The 24,912-nt window shown below is 42.4% G+C and overlaps 1 protein-coding gene across 7 annotated transcripts in view; it reads left to right on the top strand.

Annotated features, from left to right (window-relative positions):
- CHST13 (carbohydrate sulfotransferase 13) overlaps positions 1-16,744 on the top strand; it is a 46,540-nt gene extending 29,796 nt beyond the window's left edge. For 4 of the 7 annotated variants that reach the window (XM_037153640.2, XM_037153646.2, XM_053670297.1 and 1 more), the window contains 2 exons: positions 8,133-8,215; positions 13,327-16,744. In XM_037153640.2, the coding sequence (XP_037009535.2) occupies positions 8,133-8,215; positions 13,327-14,172 (929 nt within the window). In that variant the 3' untranslated portion in view covers positions 14,173-16,744. Of the gene's footprint in view, positions 1-7,088; positions 8,055-8,132; positions 8,216-13,295 lie in introns of those variants that run through there. The other 3 variants (XM_053670294.1, XM_053670295.1, XM_053670296.1) reach the window with 2 other exon arrangements.
- The last annotated feature ends 8,168 nt before the right edge of the window (positions 16,745-24,912 follow it).

Below are 24,912 nucleotides of genomic sequence, written 5' to 3'. Positions count from 1 at the left end.
TAGGATTTTCCATGTACACTATCATGTCATCTGCAAACAGTGACAGTTTTGCTTCCTCCTTTCCTATTTGGATGCCTTTTATTTCCTTTTCTTGCCTGATCACTGTGGCTAAAACTTCCAATACTATATTGAATAGATTTGGTGAAAGTGGACATCCTTGTCTTGTTCCTGATCTTAGTGGAAAAGCTTTTAGTTTTTGCCCATTGAGTATGATGTTGGTGGTAGGTCTCTCATATATGGCCTTTATTATATTGAGGAATGCTCCTTCTATTCCCACTTTACTGAGTGTTTTTATCATAAATGGGTGTTGTACCTTATCAACAGCTTTTTCCACGTCTATTGATATGATCATTTGGTTTTTGTCTTTGCTTCTGTTTATGTGATATATTACATTTACTGATTTGCGAATATTGAACCATCCTTGCATCCCTGGGATGAATCCCACTTGGTCATGGTGTATGATCTTTTGGCCATATTGTTGGATGCGATTTGCCAATATTTTGTTGAGGATTTTAGCATCTGTGTTCATCAGCGATATTGGCCTGAAGTTTTCATTCTTCTGTCTCTATCTGGTTTTGGAATTAGGATGATGCTGGCTTCATAAAAAGAATTTGGGAGTTTTCCATCCTTCTGGATTTTTTGGAATAGTCTCTGGAGAATAGGGGTTAGCTCTTCTTTAAATGCTTTGTAGAATTCTCCTATGAAACCATCTGGTCCAGGGCTTTTGTGTGATGGGAGTTTTTTGATTACTGCTTCAATTTTGCTGTTATTGGTGTGTTTAGATTTTCTGCTTCTTTTTCATTGAGTTTTGGAAGATTGTATTTTTCTAGAAATTTGTCAATTTCCCCTAGGTTTTCAAATTTCTTGGCATACAGTTCTTCATAGTAATTTCTTACAATCCCTTCTATTTCTGTGGTATCAGTTGTAATCTCTCCTCTTACCTTTCTGATTGTGTTTATTTGTGTCCTCTCTCTTCTTTTCTTGATGAGCCTACTTAAAGGCTTGTCTATTTTGTTTATCTTCTCAAAGAACCAACTCCTGGATTCATTGATCCTTAAAATTGTGCTTTTAGTTTCTATGTCATTTAATTCTGCTCTAATCTTGGTTATTTCTTCCTTCTTCTTGCTCTGGGCTGTCTTTGTTGTTGTTCCTCAAGTTCTTGCAGGTGTAGGGTTAGGTTGTTTGTTTGAAATGTTTCTATCTTCTTTAGGTAGGCCTGTATTGCTATAAACTTCCCTCTCAGGACTGCCTTCACTGTGTCCCATAAGTTTTGGGTTGTTGTGAGATCATTTTCATTTGTTTCCAGAAACGTTTTGATTTCTTCCCTAATTTCATTTTTGACCCATTTGTTGTTTAATAGCATACCATTCAGTCTCCATGATTTTGGGTGCCTTGGATTTTTTCCTTTGGGGTTGGTTCCTTTTCCAATTTTTTAATCAGATTGTGTGATTTTTGGTTTCCAGCTATATAAGTTCTTTATATGTTTTGGATACTAACTACTTATCAGGTGTTTCATTGGCAAGTATCCTTATATTCAGTAGATGATTTTAGTTCTGATGATGGTTTTCTTTTGCTATGCAAAACCTTTTTAGTTTGATGTAGCCCCATTTGTTTACTTTTTAAATTCCCTTGACTAAGGAAACATATCACAAAAACCATTACTAAGAGTGATGTCAAAAAATTTATCACCTATGTTTTCTTCTAGGAGTTTTATGGTTTCAAGTCTTACATTTAAGTTTTTAATCTATTTTGCATATGGTATAAGAAAGAGGTCTTTTCATTTTTGTGCTTATATCGGTTCATTTTTCTCAATACCACTTATTGAAGACACTGTCTTTGCACCATTGTATGTTCTTGACTCCTTTGTCATAGATTCATTGACCATGTAGGGTTTATTTCTGGACTCTATTCTGTTCGACTGATCTACATGTCTGTTTTTACACCAGTACCATTGCTTTAATTACTATAGCCTTGTAGTGTACTTTGATATGAGGTAGTATGATTTTTGATGTGTAGTATACTTTGATAAGAGGTAGTGTGATTTTTGACCTCCAACTTTGTTCTTTCCAAGATTGCTTTTGTTGTTCAGGATCTTTTGTGGATCCATATAAATTTTAGGATTATTTTTCTAGTTCTGTGAAAAATGCTACTGGTGTTTTCATAGGGATTGCATTGAATCTATAGATTGCATAGACCTTTTAATGATGTTAATTCTTTTTATCCATGAGCATGCTCATACTTCCATTAATTATATTTTCTTCAACTTCTATCTTCAATATCCTATAGTTTTCAGAGTTCAGGTCTTTTACTTCCCTGGTTAAATTTATTCCTGTATTTCAACTGTAAATGGAATTGTGTTCTTAATTTCTTTTTCTGATGGTTCGTTATTGGTGTATCAAATGCAACCAATTTCTGAAATCGTATTTTATATCCTGCTACTTTACTAAATTTACTCATCAGTTCTAGTAGTTTTTGGTAGAATTTTTAGGATTCTCTATGTACACTATCATGTCATGTGCAAGTAATGAAGTTTTACTTCTTCCTTTCCAATTTGGATGCTGTTCCATTCTTTTTCTTGTGTGACTTCCAATGGCTAGCTAAGACCTCCAATACTATTCTGAATAAAAGTGGTGAAAGTAGACATCCTTGTCTTGTTTCTGATCCTAATGAAAATGCTTTTAGCTTTATACCACTGAGTATAATGTTTACTGTGGGTTTGTCATATGTGGCTTTTATGTTATGATATGTTCCCTCTGTTCTTATTTTGCTGAGAGGTTTTATGATAAATGGATGCTAAATTTTGACAAATATTTTTTCTGCATCTATTGACATGATCATATGATTTTTATTCTTCATTGCATAAATCGATTTATGGATGTTGAACCAATCTTGCATCCAGGAATATAACCTACTTTCATGGTGTATGAGCTTATTAATGTTTTGCTGAATTTGGCTTACTAATATATTGTTGAGGATTTTTACATCTATGTTTATCAGAGACATTATATATAATTCTCTCTCTCTTTGTCTAATGTCTTAATTGGGTTTTGCCATCAGAGTAGTCCTAGTCTCATATAATGAGCTTTGAAGTTTTCCTTCCTCTTCATTTTTTTGGGAAGAGTTTGGGAAAGATATATGTTAGTTTTTCTTTAAATAGTTGGTAAAATTCACCTTTGAAGACATCTGGTCAGGATTATTGTTTGTTGAGAGGTGTTTTGTTTTTTTTGTTTTTTTGGTTACTGATTTCATTTTATCAGTAGTTATCCATCTGTTCAGTGTTTCTGTTTCTTCTTAATTCATTCTTGGAAGATTATATGTATCTAGAAATTTATTCATTTCTTCCAGGTTGTCCTGTCTGTTGGCATAAAATTGTTCAGAGTATTTCCTTTGTAGTTCTGTGGTATCAGTTATCACTTTTCCTCTTTCATTTCTGGTTTGTTTATTTGGTCCCTCTATCTTTTTCGCTTTAAGAGTCTGGTATTATTTATCTTTTCAAAGATAAAATATATCCTATATTTTATACTATATTTTATTTCTTTCTTTCAAGATCTTCCTTCTACCCACGTTAGGCTTTATTCTTTTTCTAGTTGCTTTGGGTAGAAGGATGAATTACTTATTTGAGATTTTTCTTGTTTCTTAAGGTAGTCCTGTATTCTATGAATTTCTCTTAGAACCACTTTGGCTATATGTCGTAGAATTGGGGTCATTCTGCTTTCACTATCATTGTTCAAGGTATATTTTGATTTTTTTTCTTAATCTCATCATTAACCCATTCATTGTTTAATAGTGTGTTATTTAGCCTCCACATGCTTGTGTGTTTTTAGCTTTTCTCCTTGTAATTGATTTCTAGCTTCATACTCTTGTGATTGGAGAAGAGCTTGATATGATTTTAGTCTTCTTAAATGTACTGAGCCTTGTTTTGTGAACTAACATGTTATCTATCCTGGAAATTTTTCCATAAGCATTTGAAAAGAATGTATATTCTGCTGCTTTTGGGTGTATTGTTCTAAAAATATCAATTAAATTTATTTGGTCTAATGTGTGATTTAAGGCTGCTGTTTCCTTGTTGATTTTCAGTGTGGATCATCTATTACTGTCAATTGGGTGTTAAAGGCCCCTACTATGACTATATTGCTGTTGATCTCTCCATTTATGTCAGTAGTTATTTGTTCTATATATTTAGGTGTTCCTTTGTTGTTTTGTAAATGTTTATAAGTATTATATCTCTTGTTAGATTTATCCATTTATCATTATGAAATTCCTTCTTTGTCTCTTGTATACCCTTTGTTTCAAAGTCTACTTTGTCTGATAGAAATATTGCTACCCTAGCTTTTTTTCATTTGCAAGGAATATCTTTTTCTATTCATTTACTATCAGCCTTTGCGTGTCAGTCTGAAGTGCAGCATATGTATGGGCTTCTTATCCATTAAGCTTTATATCTTTTGATCAGAGCATTTAATAGTTACTTAAGTAATTATTGATAAATATATAGTGATTATCATATTCTTATTTATATTTTGATTGTTTTTTTCTTCTTCTTAAACAAGTTCCTTTAACATTTCTTATAGTACTGGCTTAGTGTCAATGAACTCCTTTAGCTTATTCTTGTCTGGGAAGCTCTTTATCCCCTTCAAGTTTAAATGATAACCTTGCTGGGTAGAGTAATCTTGGTTGTAGGTAGTTGCTTTTCTTCACTTTGAATATTTCATGACAAAACCTTTTGGCCCATAAAGTTTCTATTAAGATTTCTCTGAAAATCTGATGGGAGCTCCCTGTAGATAATTAACTGATTTTCTCTTGCTGCTTTTAAGATTCTCTCTTTCTTTAATTTTTTGCATTTTCATTATGATGTGTCTTGGTGTCAGCCTCTTTGGGTTCATATTACTTGAGATTCTCTTTGCTTCCTGGAGTTGTTTATCTATTTCTTTCACCTAACCTGGTGAAGGTTAGGGAAGTTTTCAGTATTATTTCTTCAAATATGTTTTCAATACCTTGATCACTCTCTTCACTTTATGCTACCTCTAGGATGAAATATTGCTACACTTGATGTTGTAAGAGAAGTCCCTTAAAATATCCTCATTTAAAAAACATTCTTTTTTTTTCTTTATGCTGTTCTGATTGGTCTTTCTCTGCTACCTTATCTTCCCAATTGCTGATTTGATCCTCTGCTTCATCTAATTTGTATTGATTCCCTCTACAGTTATTGATTCCCTCTTCATTTCAGTTATTGTATTCTTCATTTCTGACTGGCTCTTTTTAATGTTTTTATATATCAATTTTTATGTTTCCTATCTCTTTGTAGAAGTTTTCACTGAGAGAATCTAGTATCCTTATAACCAGTGTTTTGAACTCTGCATCTGGTAGATTGCTTGTCTCCATTTTGTTTAGCTCTTTTACTGGAGTTTTGTTCTGTTCTTTCATTTGGGCCATGTTTCTTTGTCTCCTCATTTTGGTAGCCTCCCTGTGTTTGTTTCTATGCATTAGATAGATCTGCTACATCTTCTGGTCTTGGTGGAGTGATATTATGTATGGGGTTTTTGTGGGGGCCAGTGGTGCAGTCTTCTTGGTCACCTGAGCTAGGTGCTCCAGGTGTATCCCTTGTGTAAGTTGTGTGTACCCTCCTTTTGTATTGAAGGCTTGATTGCTCTTTGGCAATCTCACATCAGTGAGAGGCATTGCCCCTCAGGCTGATAGATTGTCAGGACTGTCCTTGAGCTGTAGCGTGGGGTCTGATCACATGGAGCAGGATTCACTCTAATGGGGTCTGGTGCTTGCCAAGTTCCCCTTTGGTGTATCATTTTTGGAGCTAATTAGCTGGTGCTGTATGTTCTGAATCTAGCCACAAGTTGTGTTGGTTATAGACCCTTTTTATAGGGGCTCTCACATGTGCCCAGACCAGCTACTGCCTGTACCTGGCACAGGGCCACCTGGTAGGAGCCACAAGGTAGTCTTTGGATGGTAGCTGCCTGTATTTTGCTTAGAGGTGCCTGGTAAAGGTTATGGTAACTGAGGTTGGCTGCCACAGGTGCTAGGGTTATAGCCACTTATCAAGAGGAATAGAGCATGCCAAGGACAGCCACTGCTTATTTCAGGTTTTTGGAACTTTGAGATATTTTAGGAATGTTTATAGCATAGTCGAAGGCCAATGGCTTTTAGGGAACAGCAACTAAAAGAGGCAGATGCCCCAGATGGGTTGGCAGGGTCTCAGGGAATGACAAGGGTTGGGTAATGGTTTTAGGCAGGTTGATGGAGACTCAGATTTTGCATCAGCCTGCCCTCATAGGATGGTGGGGGTGGGGTTAGGTCTCAACAAAGAATAAGTGCCTGCCAGCACTTGCCAGCTGTGAAGGTGGGAGGAGGGCTCAACAAAGTAACAATGGCACCTGCCAACACTGACCTGTCCCTTCAACCCTCACCCTGAAGCCAGACAGATCAGTTCTTCCCCCATGTGTCCCTGGTGCTTTTCTAGCTGCTGTCCCTTTACTGGAGCTTAGGGTGAGTATTTGTGAGTCAGTGAGTCTGTGCTTGGGCCTTTTAAGAGGATTCCTGGGTCTATAGAAGCCCTCTGTCTCACCCAGAAAGAGTCCCCACTGATTTTCATAGTCATGTGTTGTGGAAAATGTTCTTCCTGCATGGGACTGGGACCCTCTAGTTCCTCACTGATTACGTTTTAGCCAACATATTCCTCCCAATTCTGAACTTCCACAGGTGGTTGTTGGATCAGACCATTTCATGTCTCTCTCTGCCCATCCTACTAGTCTCAACAGGGCTTCCTTTTAAAAATTACTAATGAAATCCCTGTACTTGTTATACCAAAATTTTGTATTTCTTCTTGAGTCAATTTTAAGCATTTGTGTTTTTCTAGAAAGTTTCCATTTTATACATGAATTCTCTATTTTGTGTACTCTTACACAGTTGTTCATATTATACTGTTATAATCCTTTCTTATTTCTTTAAGGTCTAGTACTAATATACCTTCTTCTATTTCTGTTTTTAGTAATTTGAGTCTTCATTTTTTTCTTCTTTGCCAAGCAGGTTAAAAATTTGCAAATTTTAGTGATTTTGTAAAGATTATATTATACTTCTTGAGTTTTTAATAAGTATAATCACATTTAAGAAAAATATGCTCAAGAAGGGCTTCAACCTTTCCTCACCAGTATTGATTATACTACCAAGAATATACTTATATTAATTAAATATGTTTAAGAAGATAGTCCTGCCCTGGCTTGTGTAGCTCAGTGGATTGAGCGTGGGCCTGCGAACCAGACAATCGCGGTTCGAATCCCAGTCAGGGCACAGACAGGGGTTGCAGGCCGGTTCCCTGCAGGCCAGTTCCCAGCAGGGGACGCATGAAAGGCAACCATATATTGATGTTTCTCTCCCTCTCTCCTTCCCTTCCCCTCTAAAGATAAATAAATAAAATAAAAAAAATAATAATTTAAAAAAAAGAAGATAGTCCTTAAAACACATTTTGAGTGAATAATAAACTTAGCAAGCTGTGTTTTTGATAGTTTTAGGAAGATTGAGGAATTCATCCCTGAGACAGGCAGACACTATTTCTGCCCTTGGGGGCATCCAGTCTGGGCACAGCTAAAGCTGTATTTACCACAGGAAGCATGTACACTGCTAGGAGAAGTATAGGCTGCTGTAGTTCATTGTGGTCAATAGGAGAGCCTGCAGTCTGGCTGTGCCACAACCACCGCTGCCCAGCCCTCTCTGGACAGACTAGTAGCTTCTTGAGCCCCTCAGGGCTCCTCAGTCATGGGGCTGGCAGGAGCAGGCCATGATCTGATGAAAGATTGAGGAGGGTAATGTTGGGTACAGGCAGGCCTTTCCCAGAGTGCTGTAGTCTGGGTACCACCTTTCCTCTCATTCCTTACCACCTGGCACTCTCCAACTCTAGATGACAGGATATAGGAGCAGGAGTGACACCAAGCATAGATTAGGGGCTCTGTCAGTATTTCCCCACACTCTACCACTGCCCCCCTCCCAATCCTGAGGCAGGTGGGACAGCAGGGAAACTGATTCTCAGAGATGGATTACCTCTGCCATAGGTTTCTCAAGCCACCTACCCCAACGCAAAGCCAGTTTGTCTGTTGGAGTGATAACACCTCTCTCTTTATCCTCCAAAGATTCCAAAAACAGGGCCCTGGGTTCTGGCTTTCTTGATGGGAAGAGAAGGAGTCCCCTGCAGATGCTCTATGACCTGGACCAGGTAGGTGGACCCTCCCCACACCTTCTGCCTCCAGGCATGGGAACCTGAGATCCCCAGTGTAGACTGGCTGTCCTAGGACTAGAACCCACATGGGCACAGAGAATCATCCTCTGCAAATCCAGGCTCTGTTCAGAAACTAGAATGCCTAGGGATGTGACAAGGGAAAATCTCAGGGGCAAGCTGAGAGAGCTGGTATCTCCACCCACCATCATCCAACCCCATCCATCATCCTCTCAACAATAGACTGGGCCCAGTCTGTGCCAGTTTTATGTACTGCAGATATGAAAGAGAGTAAAACAGACACTGAGCCTGCACTCAGGGAGTTAACAGTCTTGTGGGTAGACAGTAATTAAATTTAGTACCAGCTGCAACAGGGAAACTGAAGAAGCCTCTGCCTTACCTGTTCTTAGGCAATGGGCCAGGCAGCTTACTGGTCTATGAACCTCTCTTCTCTTTTGGCACCCTAGGACCACACACTACCCCAAATACACACATAGTTGTACCCCACTGAGAGCCACACCCCTGGCTCACATATACCCAAACAGCCACACTTAGGGGCACTCACTCAGGCAGCACTTACTGTATGCAGACTGTGCTTAGGAACCTATGGATCTGGCTACAGTTAGGTAGGCTGGTTTCCTGACCTTGTGCAGCTAACAATCCAGTCCAGGGGAGAAAGACATTAACTGATCACTGCCTCCACTAACTTGTGACTGATTGGTGTCTAAAGGGAAAGTATAAGGTACGATGAGAGCTCTACCAGGAGATTCCTAGTTTAGACCCTCTATGAGAAAGGGACATTACAGCTGAGACCTGCAGAGGATGAGTTAAGAAGGAAACAGTAGGGGCCAAGTAGCTGGAGATGAGCAAAAGACAGAAGAAGGTGTGCAAGGTTAGCCAGTGGTGGCCAGTGGCCTCATGTGACCGGGCAAGGGGGGCAAGACTATAGGGAGCCATGAAGGATTTTAAGCCAGAGAGAATGATCAAACTGGGTCTGGGAAAGTGCTGTTCACTGAATTCCCAAGGACTGAGCCAAAGGGGCAAGTAGAACTCATTTTTCATGTCCTTGGGTTTCAGGTGGGTAGGCCTTTGTTCAGAGAGGGTAATTGGCTTGCCCTGAGCCACACAGCAAGTTGAGGGCAGGCCACGCTGTCATCAGGCCCTTGGTTCTATTAGCTGCACAGACTTTTTGAAGGACAGATGAGGCTGGCCCAGCCCCCTCATAGCCTGAGCACCCAGTGACCTTGGAGTGTCAAGGCCCTGGAACCATATCACCTTGCAGTTGGAGAAATAATAGTAATGAAAACAATCTGGTCAATAAATGCTAACTGTACCAGGCTCTCTAGTTCTGTGAAATTGCTTAGTCCTCTCAGCTACCCTATAAGATGGGGCTGTTGTTATCTCTGGTCACAGATGAGGAAAATGAAGCACAGGATGGCTAAGGACCTTGAGAATACCACAGAAGTCATAGGGATTGGAGCCAGGCTAAGGATCCAAGCAGTTGAGTATAGCTGTGCTGGGAGGGATGAGGGTGTTGCAGCTGGATGCAGCTCCAGACCAGTAAGCACAGCTTTGACTTTTGAGTCCCAAGGGAACCAGACTGGAGCTTCCTTACCAGAGAGCTGTAGACCACTAATTACCTCTAAGCCTCAGTGTTCTAACCTGTAAAAAGGAGATTGCATTGACTATCTAGGTATTCATGAGGTTGAAAACAACAGAAAAGCCAGCTAAGACTACAGTAAGCCACTAGGATAGTCAATGTGTGCTCCCTGCGGTACTCAGAGACTGGCATTCCCATGGACTGCAGCAACACTCTGCACACTCACAGCCTGTGGATGTTGACTTCTGCTACAGCCTTATTGCCTTATGGCTGTACGATGAATGCTAGGGCCCTGACATCTCCTCACAGGAGAACATCCTAAGCAAGGTAGAGGTGAAACAAAAGGTTTTCTTCCTTCAGGAGCTCTCACTTTTTCTCCCGAAGGGAAGTCTTTTCTGGGAGCCATCCAGCAGTCATCCCTTTACATCTCCTTGGCCAGAAACAGGCCACATGCCCACCTCCGAACCCATCATTTTAATGAAGGTGTGACTGCTTCCTTCTCAGGTTGGCCACATGGTCTAACATAGTTGAGGTTTTCTGGCAAGGAAGGAAGGAAACTGACAAATAAGTGGATGGCCAACATTCCCTACCACAAGGAACATGTTGGGTTGTCTGGAAGCTGAACACAGAGCTTGGCTGTGAGGCCCTTGGTTACAGTCCTCTCCTGGCACCCACATGGAGCCAGGTTTCTGAGGCCAATCCTGTGAGTCAGTGCTTTGCAGGGTGGGAATGCAATCCTCTAAGTGCCCTCAGGCCCCTACAGCCATATCTGAACTTGGCAACCATCCCCGCCGCAATATTTTTGAAAAAATAATTAAGCACTTTAGGGCATTTTACACTCCCAAAGAGTTTACAGTGAAGAGCACCTTTCCTTCCCACACTGGCCTCCCATTACCCCTGGAATCGACTACTTCCTGTGAGAGCATCAAATGCTCTATCATGGGCTTATTATGTTACTTTTTCAAAATCTCACCTGCAAGTACATATGTCCTTGTTCTCTCAATTTTAACTTTTCATTTTGAAAAATTCAAACATATGCAGACGTATAGAGAATAGTACAATGAACACCCACATTCCCATCACCCACTCTGAACAATGATTAATTCTTATCCATTCTTGTTTCATACTGACCCCTCAACTTTTACCTGTTTATTTTTTTTACCTGTTTATTTTTTGAAGCAAATCCCAACCTTGTTAACCCTGTGATTATTTCAGCGTAAATCTAAAAGAGAGACTACCCATCCTTTTTGAAGCATTTTTTAAAGAGTTTATTTATTTATTTTTCGAGAGAGGAGAAGGGAGAGAGAAAGAAACATCAATGTGTGGTTGCCTCTTGCACGCCCCTTACTGGGTCCACAACCCAGGCATGTGCCCTGCTGGGAATCGAACCAGTGACCCTTTACTTCGCAGGCCCACACTCAATCCACTGAGCTATACCAGCCAGGGCCTGAAACATGATTTTTTATTTCCCTCTCTACCCTTTTAAAATTTTTAATTAATTTTAGAGAAGAGAGAAGGAAGAGAGACAGAGAGAGAGAAACATTGACTTGTTGTTCCATTTATTCATCAGTTCATTCTTGTTGTCCTTACCGGGCATCACACCAACTACCGTGGCATATCAGGATGACGGTCTAACCAACTGAGCTACCTGGCCAGGGCTCCTTCACTACCTTTTCTAAATCCAACTGTGTCATGCTAAGTCCTGTTCTTTCTTTAACTTTTTGCACTTAAAGTATCTTGGATGTCTGCAGGATATTTTTAAAGGCACATGCACATATGCCCACACATGCAGTCTATTTTCGGCCCTCCCACACAGTCCCACCCAACAATGTCAGATAGTCTCATGCAGTCACAGAGTGTACAGTGTCCTGCTATTTCAGATGCTGCTTTGGCATCCTCTGAAATAGAAACATTCTGAGGCCTTTTCTTAATTGAGATATAACTCACATACCACAGAATTCATTCTTCTGAAGTGTATACTTTGGTGGTTTTAGTATAGTTACAAGGAAGCACAACCATCACCACCATCTAATTTCCAAACATTTTCATCACTCCAAAGAGAAAACCAGTGCATATTAGCAGTCACTCCCCATTTTCTTCACTCCTAGCCCTAACAACCACCAATTTACTTTCTGTCTCAATGGATCTATTCTGGACATTTTTTTGTAAATGGAATCATACATGTGGCCTTTTATGTCTAGCTTCTTTTACTTAGTGTGCATAATGTTTTCAAGGTTTATCCATGTTTTAGAATGTCATTTCTTTTTATTACTGAATGATATTCCATTGTATGGATAGACACATATATACTATTTATCTACTCATTAGTTGATGGACATTTGGGTTGTTTCCACTTGTTAGCTATTATGAATAACACTGCTATAAACATTTGTGCATAAGCTTTTGTGTAATGTATGTTTTCAGTTACTTTAGGGATATACCTCGAAGTGGAATTGCTGGATCATATGTTTACTTTTTTTGAGGAGCTGCCAAATGGCTTTCCACAACATCTATACCATTTTACTTTCTCACCAGCAATGAATAAGGTCCCACTTTCCCACATCCTCACCAATATTTATTGTCTTATTACCTAAAGGCTTTTAAAGCAATTTTTAGAAATTAAAAACACTTTTTTCTAAGAACTCAGACAAGAAAAAACCACCAAAGAGAGAAGTAGGGGTTTGGAGTGTTACTATTGGAGGTGAAAACCCTATTGAGGGCAGAAAAAACTTGAGGAAAGGAAGAGGGATTGCTGGAGGTACTGGCCTGGATGTTGGTATGGCTGAGGAGGGATAGGAAGGGCTGGGCCCAAGTGACCTCCTTATAGTACCCAATTCATGGAGTTGTAAAGGTCATAGTGAGGTGCCTGGTACACGATAAGTACAAGATGAATGCTGGATGTTATTATTTCACAGAGGAGTAACACACTTAGAGAGGGCAGGCTTCTTGCCTAAGTATTGACATTAGAATTTGTTCCGGGGGGTGGTGTGGTCTGGGGAGAGGACAGGACTGGGTGGGATAAAGAAGTCAAGACTCAAAGGAACATGCCAATTCATAAATATAGAATTAACTAATTTTACTATTAAACAAAAATATCCCAGTGGCCTGCAGGTAGCTGCATTTTCAACTCTATACGGAATTAAAGCCACCATTCTTAGATACTACACTACTTCTAGTAAACAGCTGATACTCAGTTTGCAATCGCGGTGGGTACTTTGAAGTCATACCTCTTTATCAGGCTTACTCTGACCATTTCATATTTGTTATCAGGACCGCCTCAGACCTGAATATCCAACAAGTGACTAGTCACACTGTTTCACATACCTCTGCAAAGTTAGATTCATTCCCCCCCCCCCCAATCCACATCCTGGACAAATGCCTGGGCCCCTAATCATATACAATGATCAGTGGCAGCGCTGGGGTCCCAGTCCAGGACCCCTATCTACTGCCTGGCTCTGGCTAACACATGTCACTGGGCAGCAGCCCTGACCCTGACCCCTGTCGTCCACAGGGCCCAAGCTCAGCCCTGGCTGAGGTGCATCGGGAAAGGCGCAGTCACCTGCGCAGGGCCTGCAGCCGCCACACACACCGGCAGCGCTTGCTGCAGCCCGAGGACCTGCGCCATGTGCTGGTGGATGACGCACATAGCCTACTCTACTGCTATGTGCCTAAGGTGGCCTGCACTAACTGGAAGCGTGTGATGCTGGCACTGAGCAGCCCCGGGGTCCAGGACCCTCAAGCCATTCCCGCGTACGAGGCACATGCACCAGGCCGCCTGCCGTCTCTGGCCGACTTCAGCCCCAAAGAGATAAACCGGCGCCTGCGCAACTACTTGGCCTTCCTCTTTGTGCGGGAGCCCTTTGAGCGCCTAGCCTCAGCCTACCACAACAAGTTCGCGCAGCCATACAGCACCGCCTTTCAGCGGCATTATGGCACACGCATTGTGCGGCGCCTTCGGCCCCGCCCTCACCCAGAGGCATTGGCCCGTGGTCATGACGTGCGCTTCGCTGAGTTTCTGGCCTACCTGCTGGACCCACGCACACGCCGTGAGGAACCTTTCAATGAGCACTGGGAGCGCGCCCATGTGCTCTGCCACCCGTGTCGCCTGCGCTACGATGTTGTGGGCAAGTTCGAGACCCTGGCAGAGGATGCAGCCTTTGTGCTGGGCCTAGTGGGCACCCCTGACCTGCGCTTCCCTACACCACCAACCCGTGCCAAGGCAGCTACCACGCACGACCAGGCCATTAGCCTCTTCCAGGACATCAGTCCCTTCTACCAGCGACGCCTCTTTGATCTCTACAGGATGGACTTTCTGCTCTTCAACTACTCTGCACCCTCCTACCTGCGGCTGTACTAGCCTTTAGTGCCCATGCAGGGCCTGGTACACTGTGGAGGCTCCTAGGTCAGGGCTGGGGTTTGGGGGACATAGAGAATGTGAATTTCTGATGGGTCTAGGGTACCCCACTCTCACAGCCACTGCATTTGGGACTCTCACAGCCACTGCATTTGGGCTGGTATCACACCTGGCTGGGTTTGGGTGCAACCTACCTTAGGTGCTGTACACCTATGTGCTTGCCACCTGTCCTGCCTGTCGCTTGATGCCTGCTTCCTCTAACTGCTCTAGCTTGACGATGCTTCTCCAGGATCCTTGAGTAGGTAAGGACTGGATGATAGCATTTTGAGTTGCAAAGAGGCCTTTTATTATTTTATTTTATTTTTTTATTTTTGGTCAGCTCTGTCCCTGAACCTGCCCATGGTGCAACAGAGCAGAATGCTGGTTCAAGGTAACCTGTGGCCCATCCCAGTCCCCTCCCCACCTCACCTACCCTGTTAAGGACAGTCCTGGCCAAGGAGAGAACCCCTTCCCTGCAGGACTTAGGCTGTGGCCATCCTTACCCATGGGCATGGCACAGAGCCAGCTGTAAACTGCCTTTACTCTGCCAATCACAGAGCATGGCCAACTTTCCTCTTGCTGGGTTGGCCCTGGCCAGATGCTAGGTTGTCTCTGTGTGCCCACTGAGCCCAGGATGCAGTATGATGGTGGTTTTTGTAGAACTTTGATGAACAGGGGAGCTCATATACCAATAATTGAAATAAATGTGTTTTGTTACTTTCTGACAGTTTGGAGTTTTGACATTTGCTCTGGGGTGTGGGGCTGTCTGATCTTGGCATCTCACTGAGTCTCTGTCAGTTTCCACTGTTACCAGAAGGCCTAAGAATGCCAGGTGGTTATGAATATCAGATAAGAGAGATTTATTACCTTCACAGCAGCACACAAGTGTGAGGGGTTACATGAGGAATAGTGTATAGAGGGAGTGCATCATGTGGAGGGTGCTAAATTGTAGGATTGAGGAGAATAGTAACAACTTGAGGAAAATGTAACCCTTTACACTGCCTGGGCCAAAGATTAAAGCCCAAACCAGCTCAGTGAGGCCTTCGGCCTTGGGTTGCCTCCCAATCGTGTGTATGTGTGTGTGTGGGAGGGGGCAGTTTTGCAGCGTGTATTGGGTGCTTGACAGTGAGGATCCACCCTTCTAGCTTTGGGGGGAGAGCCAGCCATGGGAGTCCCTTAGGAGGGACTGAAGGTCTTTTTAGTGACTAGTTGAATATATAATGTCACTTCAGAGTGTCTTTGGATGATAAATACAAATGCCAGAACTTTGGGAAGAACAGAGCAGAATATGCTTGAAGTTTTGAAAAACAGGAATCAGACTACAACTGAGGAAGGGCAGCTTGGCAGCAACAAGGCCAAAGCAGCTGTGGTACCTCCACACACTATGGTGAGGATCTATGAATGCCTTGGTGGTCTGTGGCGGCCAGGCTGGTCAGAGATTGGCTTCTTAGCGACATTCATGCCCCAGTCTTTGCTATAGTGTTCCCCTCCTTATGATGCTCTCCTTCTCCAGGCTGGTCGTTTGTTCCCTCATTCTCAGGAGCCTGCCCAAGTGCTTCAGTATGATCCTCTCAGAGCTTCCCCACATTATGTCCATAGGTTCTCTCAGTGTGGGTCAGCAGCAGCCAACTCTTTTGGACCTAGGAAGAGTCTGTCACTGAGCTCCTCATGAAGTCTCTTTCCACTGGAGAGATGTAGAAAACCTGGGGCCTGGATGATTACCAGGATACCCTGGACCACAGCCATACCATGCTGAGCTAGGCTTAAGGAGGGAGGGGCTGGTCCTGTCAGCACACCAGGGACTGCCATCTTTCTTACAAATTCCTGTTATCTACATACTCCCTCCGAAGCTATGTACACACCATGTTTGTTACATGCTCAGTTGTTAGTCACTTGCTTCCATAACACATCTTTGTGCTGAGCCCACTCAGTTCCCACACAGCCGCTGATATGTCTTGTTTGCTGAAAGTTAACCCCCATCCAGATGTCACACCCTAGATGCATCACAATTAGAAGTCACCTTTTGCCATCACACCATCAGCTCTCATCTCTTCAGAGCCTCCTGAGTGCTGATACTTGTCACTTTATCATTTGGGGCAGGCATTCCGCAGCCTTGCTCCCCATTGGACGTCTCCTGTGCAATCTGAGTTTGCATGCACTCAACGTCACATGCTCAGCTCTACCCTGACCACAATAGCCCTCACCTCTTCCATGAGTGCAGGACCCAAAGCTCAGGCCTGCACACATTGGAAGTGCTTCTTGATTCTCACATCACCAGCCTAGGGGCATCCTTCTGCTCTGCCCCTCTTCTGACTTCTTTCCCATCTGGCTGCATGAGAACGTGTCTCCTCACAGATTAGACTTACTGCCTGCCCTTCAGTGGTGTGGTCCTGGTTGGGCCATGGGATGACCTGAGAAAGACAGGGTCTTACAAAAAGAGCTGGACAAGACATGAGGGTACCCAGGTGGTTTCATAATCTGGCACCCTCTGCAGACCTGTTAGTTTTCTATTAAAACCAGTTCCTAAAGTGATAAAGTGTGTGAACTGAGGATCACATGACATTTTAATTTATTGACAATTGTCTTATATTTTTCAGTGTTCCAGTCTCTCAGACCTGGGTAGTACTGGTCAGCACCCTTCCCAATATGGAAGTGACAAAGGAGGATTGAGTTACAAAGATTTCTTTAAGACAAGTGTCAATGCTTTTTGCTTTTTAGGGATTTTTATAGTTACGATGTTGGTTTGTTTTCATTTGTTTTCTTTTATTTTCAGTTTTATTTCATGGCTTTGCCATCCAGATGGTTTCCTTGGAGGCATAGTTCCATGGTTTAAAATTTTGCCAAAATAAAATCCCTGTTTGGTGTTTTTTTTTTTAAATAACAACACTACTTCATGCTTTATTCAGTTTCAGAATTGCATCCAATTGCATCTGCTGATTTCAGCAACTAGCCAAGTGGCCTTGGGATAAAGGCAAGGCCCTGGCCTTGGAATAATTTTGCTCATTTCGTGTCACCAAAACACTCTGAGAGGTCAGTGGTCCCAGGTATCAGGGCACTGCTTTTGCCAGTGATGCCATAGCTCTCTCACTAGGATACAGGTGAGGCTGCCTGTGACAAAGGCTCAGTAATGACATCTTCAACAAGGTTAAGGTGATCTGTCTTGTCCAGAGAAACATAGGCAGAACTGGTAGGAATGTTACTCCATGGAGCCACTGGGGGTGGTGCAGGCTCCTTATTTCCTGTTGCTCCTTCACCCCTAGGACATAGCCCTCTTCCATGTGGTCTTTGAGAGTGAGCAATTCACTTCCTAGAAGGCTGGTTGACCCCTGACCACCCGTTTTTAGGAGGCTCCAGTCATATGTTGATTCTTGTTAACTGTGGCATGAGGACAATCAAGGGTATGGTTAGCTGCTCTTAAATGCCTGGTCCACGTGCCCCGTGTTGCTAAATGAGCCTCATGATTGTTTCTAATGTTTCTGGAATAATTTCACATAGAGAATACTGCTAAGCTATTCCTTTGTTGGCAAACATTTAGGTTATTGCCCATTTCTTTGAGGACCTTGAATGCATAGAAACACTCAACACATAGGGAGGACAAAACAGGTAGTTCCTTATTCCCTTCATGTCCTTCTTCAGAATAAACTTGCAGGGGTGGAACCACTGAAGACAATGCACATTTTATGACTCTGAATTCTGGAACAAGTATGAGCTTTTTCTACCAACAGAGCAGCCAACTTTGCTGCACCAGCTGGAGAAGCCCTGAAGGCTCTCCTGCTTTGTTTCCTAAGCAGTGGACCATGGCAAAGTATAGTCTGATGGTGTAACAGTGGAAATTTGGTGGGAAATTGTAATCCACCCCACCATTCTTTTGACATTGTTTCTGTAAGTGCTGATGCTAATATGTACCTTGTAGATGAACAGCATGTTTGTATAAGAATCAGAGGAAGTAACTTCAAAATATACAGATCCCTACCTTCAGGCCTCCTAGCCCCATGAGATTTACTGACCTTCAACCATGGAGCCAGGATGACATGAACCCATGATGAATAAACCAGGATGAGGCACACTGGACCATCACTTGGCTTATTGGAAGTGACTGTGCCGGTCTGCATGTAGAGAACTTGCAACCCCCTCCCTTGATTTCTTTGTTTTGTTCCCCTCTCCCTGCTTATAAAAATCTCTGCCTCCACTGAGAGGTGGAGATAGGCTTTGTGACCTGAGTGGCCCATCTTCCAGGAGTGGGGCTTTGAGACATGAGTCCCCCATCTTTCAGATGGCCAGCACCTGCAAATAAACCACTTTCCTTTACATCAGCACCTGCCTCTCAACTATTGACTTTTGTAGCAGCTGGACCTGTTTTCCATTACAATGGTAGATCTAAAGGAGCTTCTTTCTATAAGCTACTTGTGCCCATGTGCAGTTGGACCACTTGGGAAAACTGTGTGGTGCTGGCTGGTAAGGGTGAATGCTCAGAAACCCTCTAGTCAATAACTCTTCTCTGGGGACAACATTACCAGGGAATGGGGCAGGAATGCTCAGAGCAGTATTGTCCACAATGGCAAAAAGTAGAAATAACCAAAATGTTTAGTGGAAACAGAGGACAAATTGTGGAGTATTATACAATGAAAATTAAATGGCTTAAGTGAACAACAACTATGTGTGACTCTTAGCAACTTGCCATTGAGTGGAAAAGAAAGTTGCATGTGGTATGATACAACACTGTATCACAAAAAATGCCCAATGTATTCTTTGAGATACTATTCTTAAAATGGGAGGAGAGAGGCGTGGTCATCTAACGGTGGGGGTGGGGGGTAGGGGAGAGGTGAGGAAGGATGTCTCAGGCAGATGTAAAGATCTGTTACATGTATCTCTTCATTATTATACTGGATTATGGAGACCTGTTACTGTATTTTGCATATATCAAACATGACATTGTTTTACTCATTGGAGAAAATCTCCTTGAGACCTCTATAGTCCAAATAGAGATGAATTTTTGCTTCCATCCCAAGAGCAAAGGATTTTAAAGAATTCTGCTTCCTTCAGCCCTGAGAAACTGCTTCTGGAAGCTGAACTCCAGCCACAGACAGACCTGCATCATACCCCAGTGCTGCTCCCCACCTGGGTTCTGTGAGTCTTGAGGGAGTGGGCCTGGAGCCCTTTTCTGGGAAGTACTCTGTGCTCTTTCTCCAGGCCCCAGACACCCCACGAGCACACAACAGAACTGACTTCTGCCCCATGCATACTAGGAATTACCATCCAGTCCTTCTCCAGGGCCCAGGCAACTCCCTATTAATCCTTACTCCACAATCCTCACTCCATTCATTTCACCCCCTTTCCAAAACATAGGACTTCTTGCCCACCCTGCTTATTGTGGCTGCCCTGGTCATCTCCAAGGTGATGACCATCTCTCCTCTAGCCAAAAGCCAGTTAGTGTCCCTAGTTTTATTTACCATCCCTGGGACTCCAAGATACATTTCCAGCCCCTGTCTTTGTAGAGCAGGTAGGAAACCCCTTATATCTTTAGCAGTGTCCTCCTACATAGTGATGCTTTTCCACATTACAGAGGGATTATACTAGTCTCTGATTTTTCAGTAAGCCACAAGTATGACTGCTTTATTTCATGCTACTTTTCTTTAAAGGATTGTAATACACCAAAAGTATGGTTTATGTATTAAAAATTTAGAAAGTAGTATGCATCCCTCAGGCCTATCCCCAAATTCCCAAGGTCTTCAACCGAAAGGCAATCATTGTTACCTGTTCCACACATGCATGCACACATATCCACATACATACAGTATGCCCACACACATCCACATACATGCACACAACCACATGTGTGCACAAACACAGAACATATACATTCAAACATATCTTTTTCTAATATACACAAGATGGTAGCATTTCAGACACACTCTTCTTCTGTAGTTGTTCAAAATATCTTAATATACTTCATAAATTGTTCCAGATCAGAGCCATTTCTTCATTTTAATGGATGTCTAGTCTTTCAGGGTGCTGCCATGCTATGATTTAATAGTCCTCTATTAATGGATATTTAAGTGGTTTCTATTCTTTGTTTTTATTTTTATTGAATTTATTGCAGTAACATTGGTTACTAAAATTATATAGGTTTCAGGTGTGCAAATAGACATCATCTGGTGCCTAAAATTATATAGGTTTCAGGTGTGCAATATACATCATCTGTATATTGTGCGTTCATCACCCCAAGTCAAGTCTCCTTTCATCACCTCAAGCTAGTGGCCCAACTTCTCTGTGCATCAGTGTCCCATCTGAAAGGGGACAACATGAGTACTGCCTGTCCAGTGCTCAGAACACTCCTGGTGCCCATGAAAGCCCCATGAGGCTAAGAACTAGGTAGGTTACTGCTGGCCCACCTGATTCCATGGCACACAAAAGATGGTCTGGACAGGTGATGGAGTGCCTTCCCAGGTCAGGACCAGTGCCTTGAAAGTGGGAGGAGGAGAAGAGAGGAGAAAATGAAGTAAAATGAAAAACCTCTTCATGCCCTGATGTTGGAAAACTTTACTTACTGGTGCAAACATAAGGAATCTGTGATAGATTAGGGTCACTAGAAGTAGGACTAAGATGGGGATTCTAGTCAAATGACTAGCCGAGGGAGCTCCCTCAGCAGAAGGTCAGCGAGGGACATGGGACAGGGCAAAGAAGAATGGGGTGAGGACATGGTCTCAACAAGAGACTGATACCAGGGGATTTCTACAGTGAAATTGCCCCTGATCTATTCCCACCCTGAGACAGGGCTGACCTTACGTGCTCTGTGGCAGTCCCTCTTAAGCCACAGGAGAGTAAGGCTGAAGGTATCCCTCCCCTGGTGCCCAGTGAGCTATCAGCATCTCTCATGGCAGCTAGGCTGGGTCTCCAGCCTGGAAAGGGGTCTGGGCAGGGCAACAAGCCTGCTATTGGAAAGTAAAAACAGCTAGAGAGGGAGGCCATGAGCAAAATGGAGGAAGAAGCCTGGAGAAATGGCCAGTGCTATCAGGAGACTCAGTAGATTTTAAAGGGAAGTGACAAAAAATGTGGCAAGTGACAACGTGGGCTGTACAGGAACCAGAGTTCCAAGCTGGCTGCCCAAATCCTTAAGCCTAAATTTAGATTTCCCCTGATTCTTCTCTGGCCCAGAGCATCTTGCTAGCTTCTTGAACAATGGCTTGAAATGAACATCAGCAAAGGGTGTGTGTCTGGTGCCATCAGTACTGGCTGAGGTCAAGGACATTGACAATTCACCTATGAGATGGAGTTCCTCTGAGTTCCTACAGTACTTGGGGCTATGAAAAGACTAAATGTACAGTAGGGATAGGGAGGTAGAAACACCACCTCAGCCCCACTTGATGTGTGGCTTTTGGCAAAGCCTCCAATTCCATGTGTCTAAAAGGAAAACTGTTTCTCAGCCAGGTGGCTATGTGAAATAGAGATTAGGACTTTCCAAGATCCTGGCATCACATTGGCACAGTATAATAGATGCTGACAGAATGAGACTTTGCTCCAAGAAGTGACAAACATGTGGGGCTGGGTGGGGAGCTCAATTATCTTTGTTTTATACACATCTTTCCCCTCTATTTCAGCCTGAATTATCAAGATGTACAAGCAGTTACTCAGTTGAGATGGTGATGCCTTGTAATGAGGTGTTGATGGAAAACAGAAGGAAGGAGGTGGATTTGAGAGATATTTAGGAGATAAAATGAACACATCTTGGTGATTAGAGTCTTGTTGGGGACCACTCTGTGTGGGTTTTGAGACTGTAGCCCCATGAGAGCAAGCCCTGAAAGGGGCTAGTAAGTCTCCCTGGAAAACCAAGTAAAAATGCAAGTGGCAAGCATGACTTGACTCTAACATCCAGAGTTCCTATGGAAATCAGGCCTGATAAATACATTGTATTCTTTGAAGCTTGCTCTGTTTAGTTTTGTATAGCCCTGGTGATATAAACCAGATGTTTAAATTCAAGGTACAGGAGTAAACTGCTTATCTCATGAAATATGTCTTAAAGACCCTCTGGCATCAGCATGACTAAGAGACCCTGACCTATGACAGATCTCTGTGTTCCTTCAATTGTTATCTACAGATAGTACCTGCTTTTGTATAACTATAGCTTTTGTTGTTGATTGATGAGCTATGCATGTATGCTGTGTATGCCTACATGTACCTTTCCCAATAAAAGCCATTTGGGAGAAGAGCTCAGGGCATTCTCCACTAGAGGGAATTGCCACTCCCTTTCCCACCTGAACAGCTAGATTGTGACCGGGACCATTTATTTTACATCTGCAGCTGGGAGGAGCATGCTGCTGGATGGAGTTGCTCCCACAGAGGCTATGGGAGAGTGAAAAACGATACTAGGTTTCTTTCATTGCCTCTAGATGGGGCTGGATAAAGCCTTGGAGAGAGACCACGTGTTCAGTCTTGGTCAGGTTGAGTCTGAGATGCCTTTGAGACATCTAAATGGCAATTATACATCTGAGTCTGAAATTAGATGGGTGAGGTCTGGTCTTAAGATAGTAGTTTGGGCGTCATTTGGTATACCAACAGTAATGAAAGACAGTCATCTGAGAGTAGAAGGAGAAGATAAGAGGGCATCAGGCTGTGTTAAGATACTCCAGAATTTCATGATTAAGTAAAGAAAGATGAACTTGAGAACCAGATGGAGGCATAGGCAGAGAAGACAAAGTGTTTGTGTCCCAAAAGCCAGAGGATGACCATATTTCAGGTGGCATAGGGTGGTCCACAATGTTAGTGCTACCAATGGGTTCAACAAGGTAAGGATTAAGACATAACTGCTGTTTTAGGACTGTTTAGTTTTATGCAGAGCTGTTTCTATGGAAGAACAGATGCCAGATTTCAGGGTGTTAAGGAATGGAAAGGAGGTGAACCTGAGGTGGTATGGCCATATTACCATGTCACATGTCCTCAAGCCATTCTCTGTCATGCCCTACAATTTTGATGAATTAGTTTATTAGCACTAACAGTTTTTGGTTTTTTTGTGGATTCTTTAGGGTGTTCTACACGTAAGATCATGTCACATATTAGCAAAGCTAGTTTTGTTTCTTCCTTTCTAACTTAAATGCCTTTTATTTATTTTTCTTGCCTAAACATTCTCTCTAGAATGTCCTATATTATGTTGAATAGTACTGGGCAAAATAGGCATCTTTATCTTGTTTCCAACAGTAGAGAAAAAGTCTTCTTTGCCCTTCGATATTTAGTATAGTACTATCTGTAGGTTTTTTCATATATGGCTTTATACTGTTGAGAAATTTAGTGTTTTATTATTATGGGGGATTAGATTTTGTCAAAGGATTTTTCTGCATCAATTAAAATAAGCATGTGTTTTTATTCCTTTATTCTACAGTATATTATATTGATTGATTTTCTTATTATGAACCACTTTTGAATTCTGTGGATAAATTCTACTTGGCCATGACATATGACATATAATGTTTTTAATATGCTGTTGAATTTAGTTTGCTAGTATTTTGTTGAAGTTTTTGCATTTATATTTATAAGGGATATTTACCAGTACTTTTCTTTTCTTGTAGTGTCTTTGTCTGGCTTTGATATCAGAGTAATATTGGCCTTATAGAATAAGTTAGAAGTGTTCTTGTTTTTTTGGGAGAGTTTGAGAAAGACTGGTGTTAATTTTTATTAAGTGTTGGTAGAATTCACCAATGAAGCCATCTTGCCCTAGGCTTTACTTTGTTGTTTTTTAAAATCAACTTTATTATGGTATAATTATATACAGTGAAATGCATTTTTAAAAAATGTGGTAAGAAAATCCAAGATGCAGTGGATTGAGCGCGGGCCTGCGAACCAGACAATCGCAGTTCAATTCCCAGTCAGGGCACATGCCAGGGTTTCAGGCAGGTTCCCTGCAGGCCAGTTCCCAGCAGGGGACGCTCGAAAAGCAACCATACATTGATGTTTCTCTCCCTCTCTCCTTCCCTTCCCCTCTAAAGATAAATAAATAAAATCTTTTTTTTTTAATATTTTATTTATTTATCTTTAGAGGGGAAGGGAAGGAGAGAGGGAGAGAAACATCAATGTATGGTTGCCTTTCGTGCGTCCCCTGCTGGGAACTGGCCTGCAGGAAACTGGTTTGCAACCCAGGCATGTGCCCTGACTGGGAATCGAACCGCGATTGTCTGGTTCGCAGGCCCGTGCTCAATCCACTGAGCTACACCAGCCAGGGCTTTAAAGATAAATAAATAAAATCTTAAAAAAAAAAGATTAAAAAAAATAAATTAAAAGAAAATCCAAGATGGTGGAGGAGTAAATGGAAGCTACAGTAACCTCCTACCAGGAAAAATCTGGAATTACAACTAAATTGTAGAGAAGTCATCCTGAATAACCAACTGAACACTTTCTGGAGAAAAGTCTTATAACCACAGATAGATGGAAGAACCACTTCACCACAATAAGAGTGGTAGGGAGTGCAGAGAATGTACAAGAGGGCTGGCTGGGCTCCCATGGCAGCAGCTGAAAGTCCTGAAGATAGACCCCAAACCGAAGAAGCCAACTTTCTCAGGCACAACTCTTCTCCAAATGACATCAGCCTGAAGGGAATCAATAGCCCCACCCATAGGTATTACTCTACCTCACCTTTGGAGCTTATATTGGGCTGCTTATTACAGCTTGGGGATATAGCATTGAGTAGCTGAACAACTAAAGCCGACTTCTGAGAGC

The sequence above is a fragment of the Artibeus jamaicensis genome, unplaced genomic scaffold (assembly GCF_021234435.1).
Source record: "Artibeus jamaicensis isolate MK-2021 breed Jamaican fruit bat unplaced genomic scaffold, CSHL_Jam_final contig_558, whole genome shotgun sequence".
In the NCBI taxonomy this organism is placed as follows: Eukaryota; Metazoa; Chordata; class Mammalia; order Chiroptera; family Phyllostomidae; genus Artibeus; species Artibeus jamaicensis.
The sequence above is the reverse complement of the archived record's forward strand: the minus strand, read 5'-3'. Positions and strand labels throughout refer to the sequence as shown.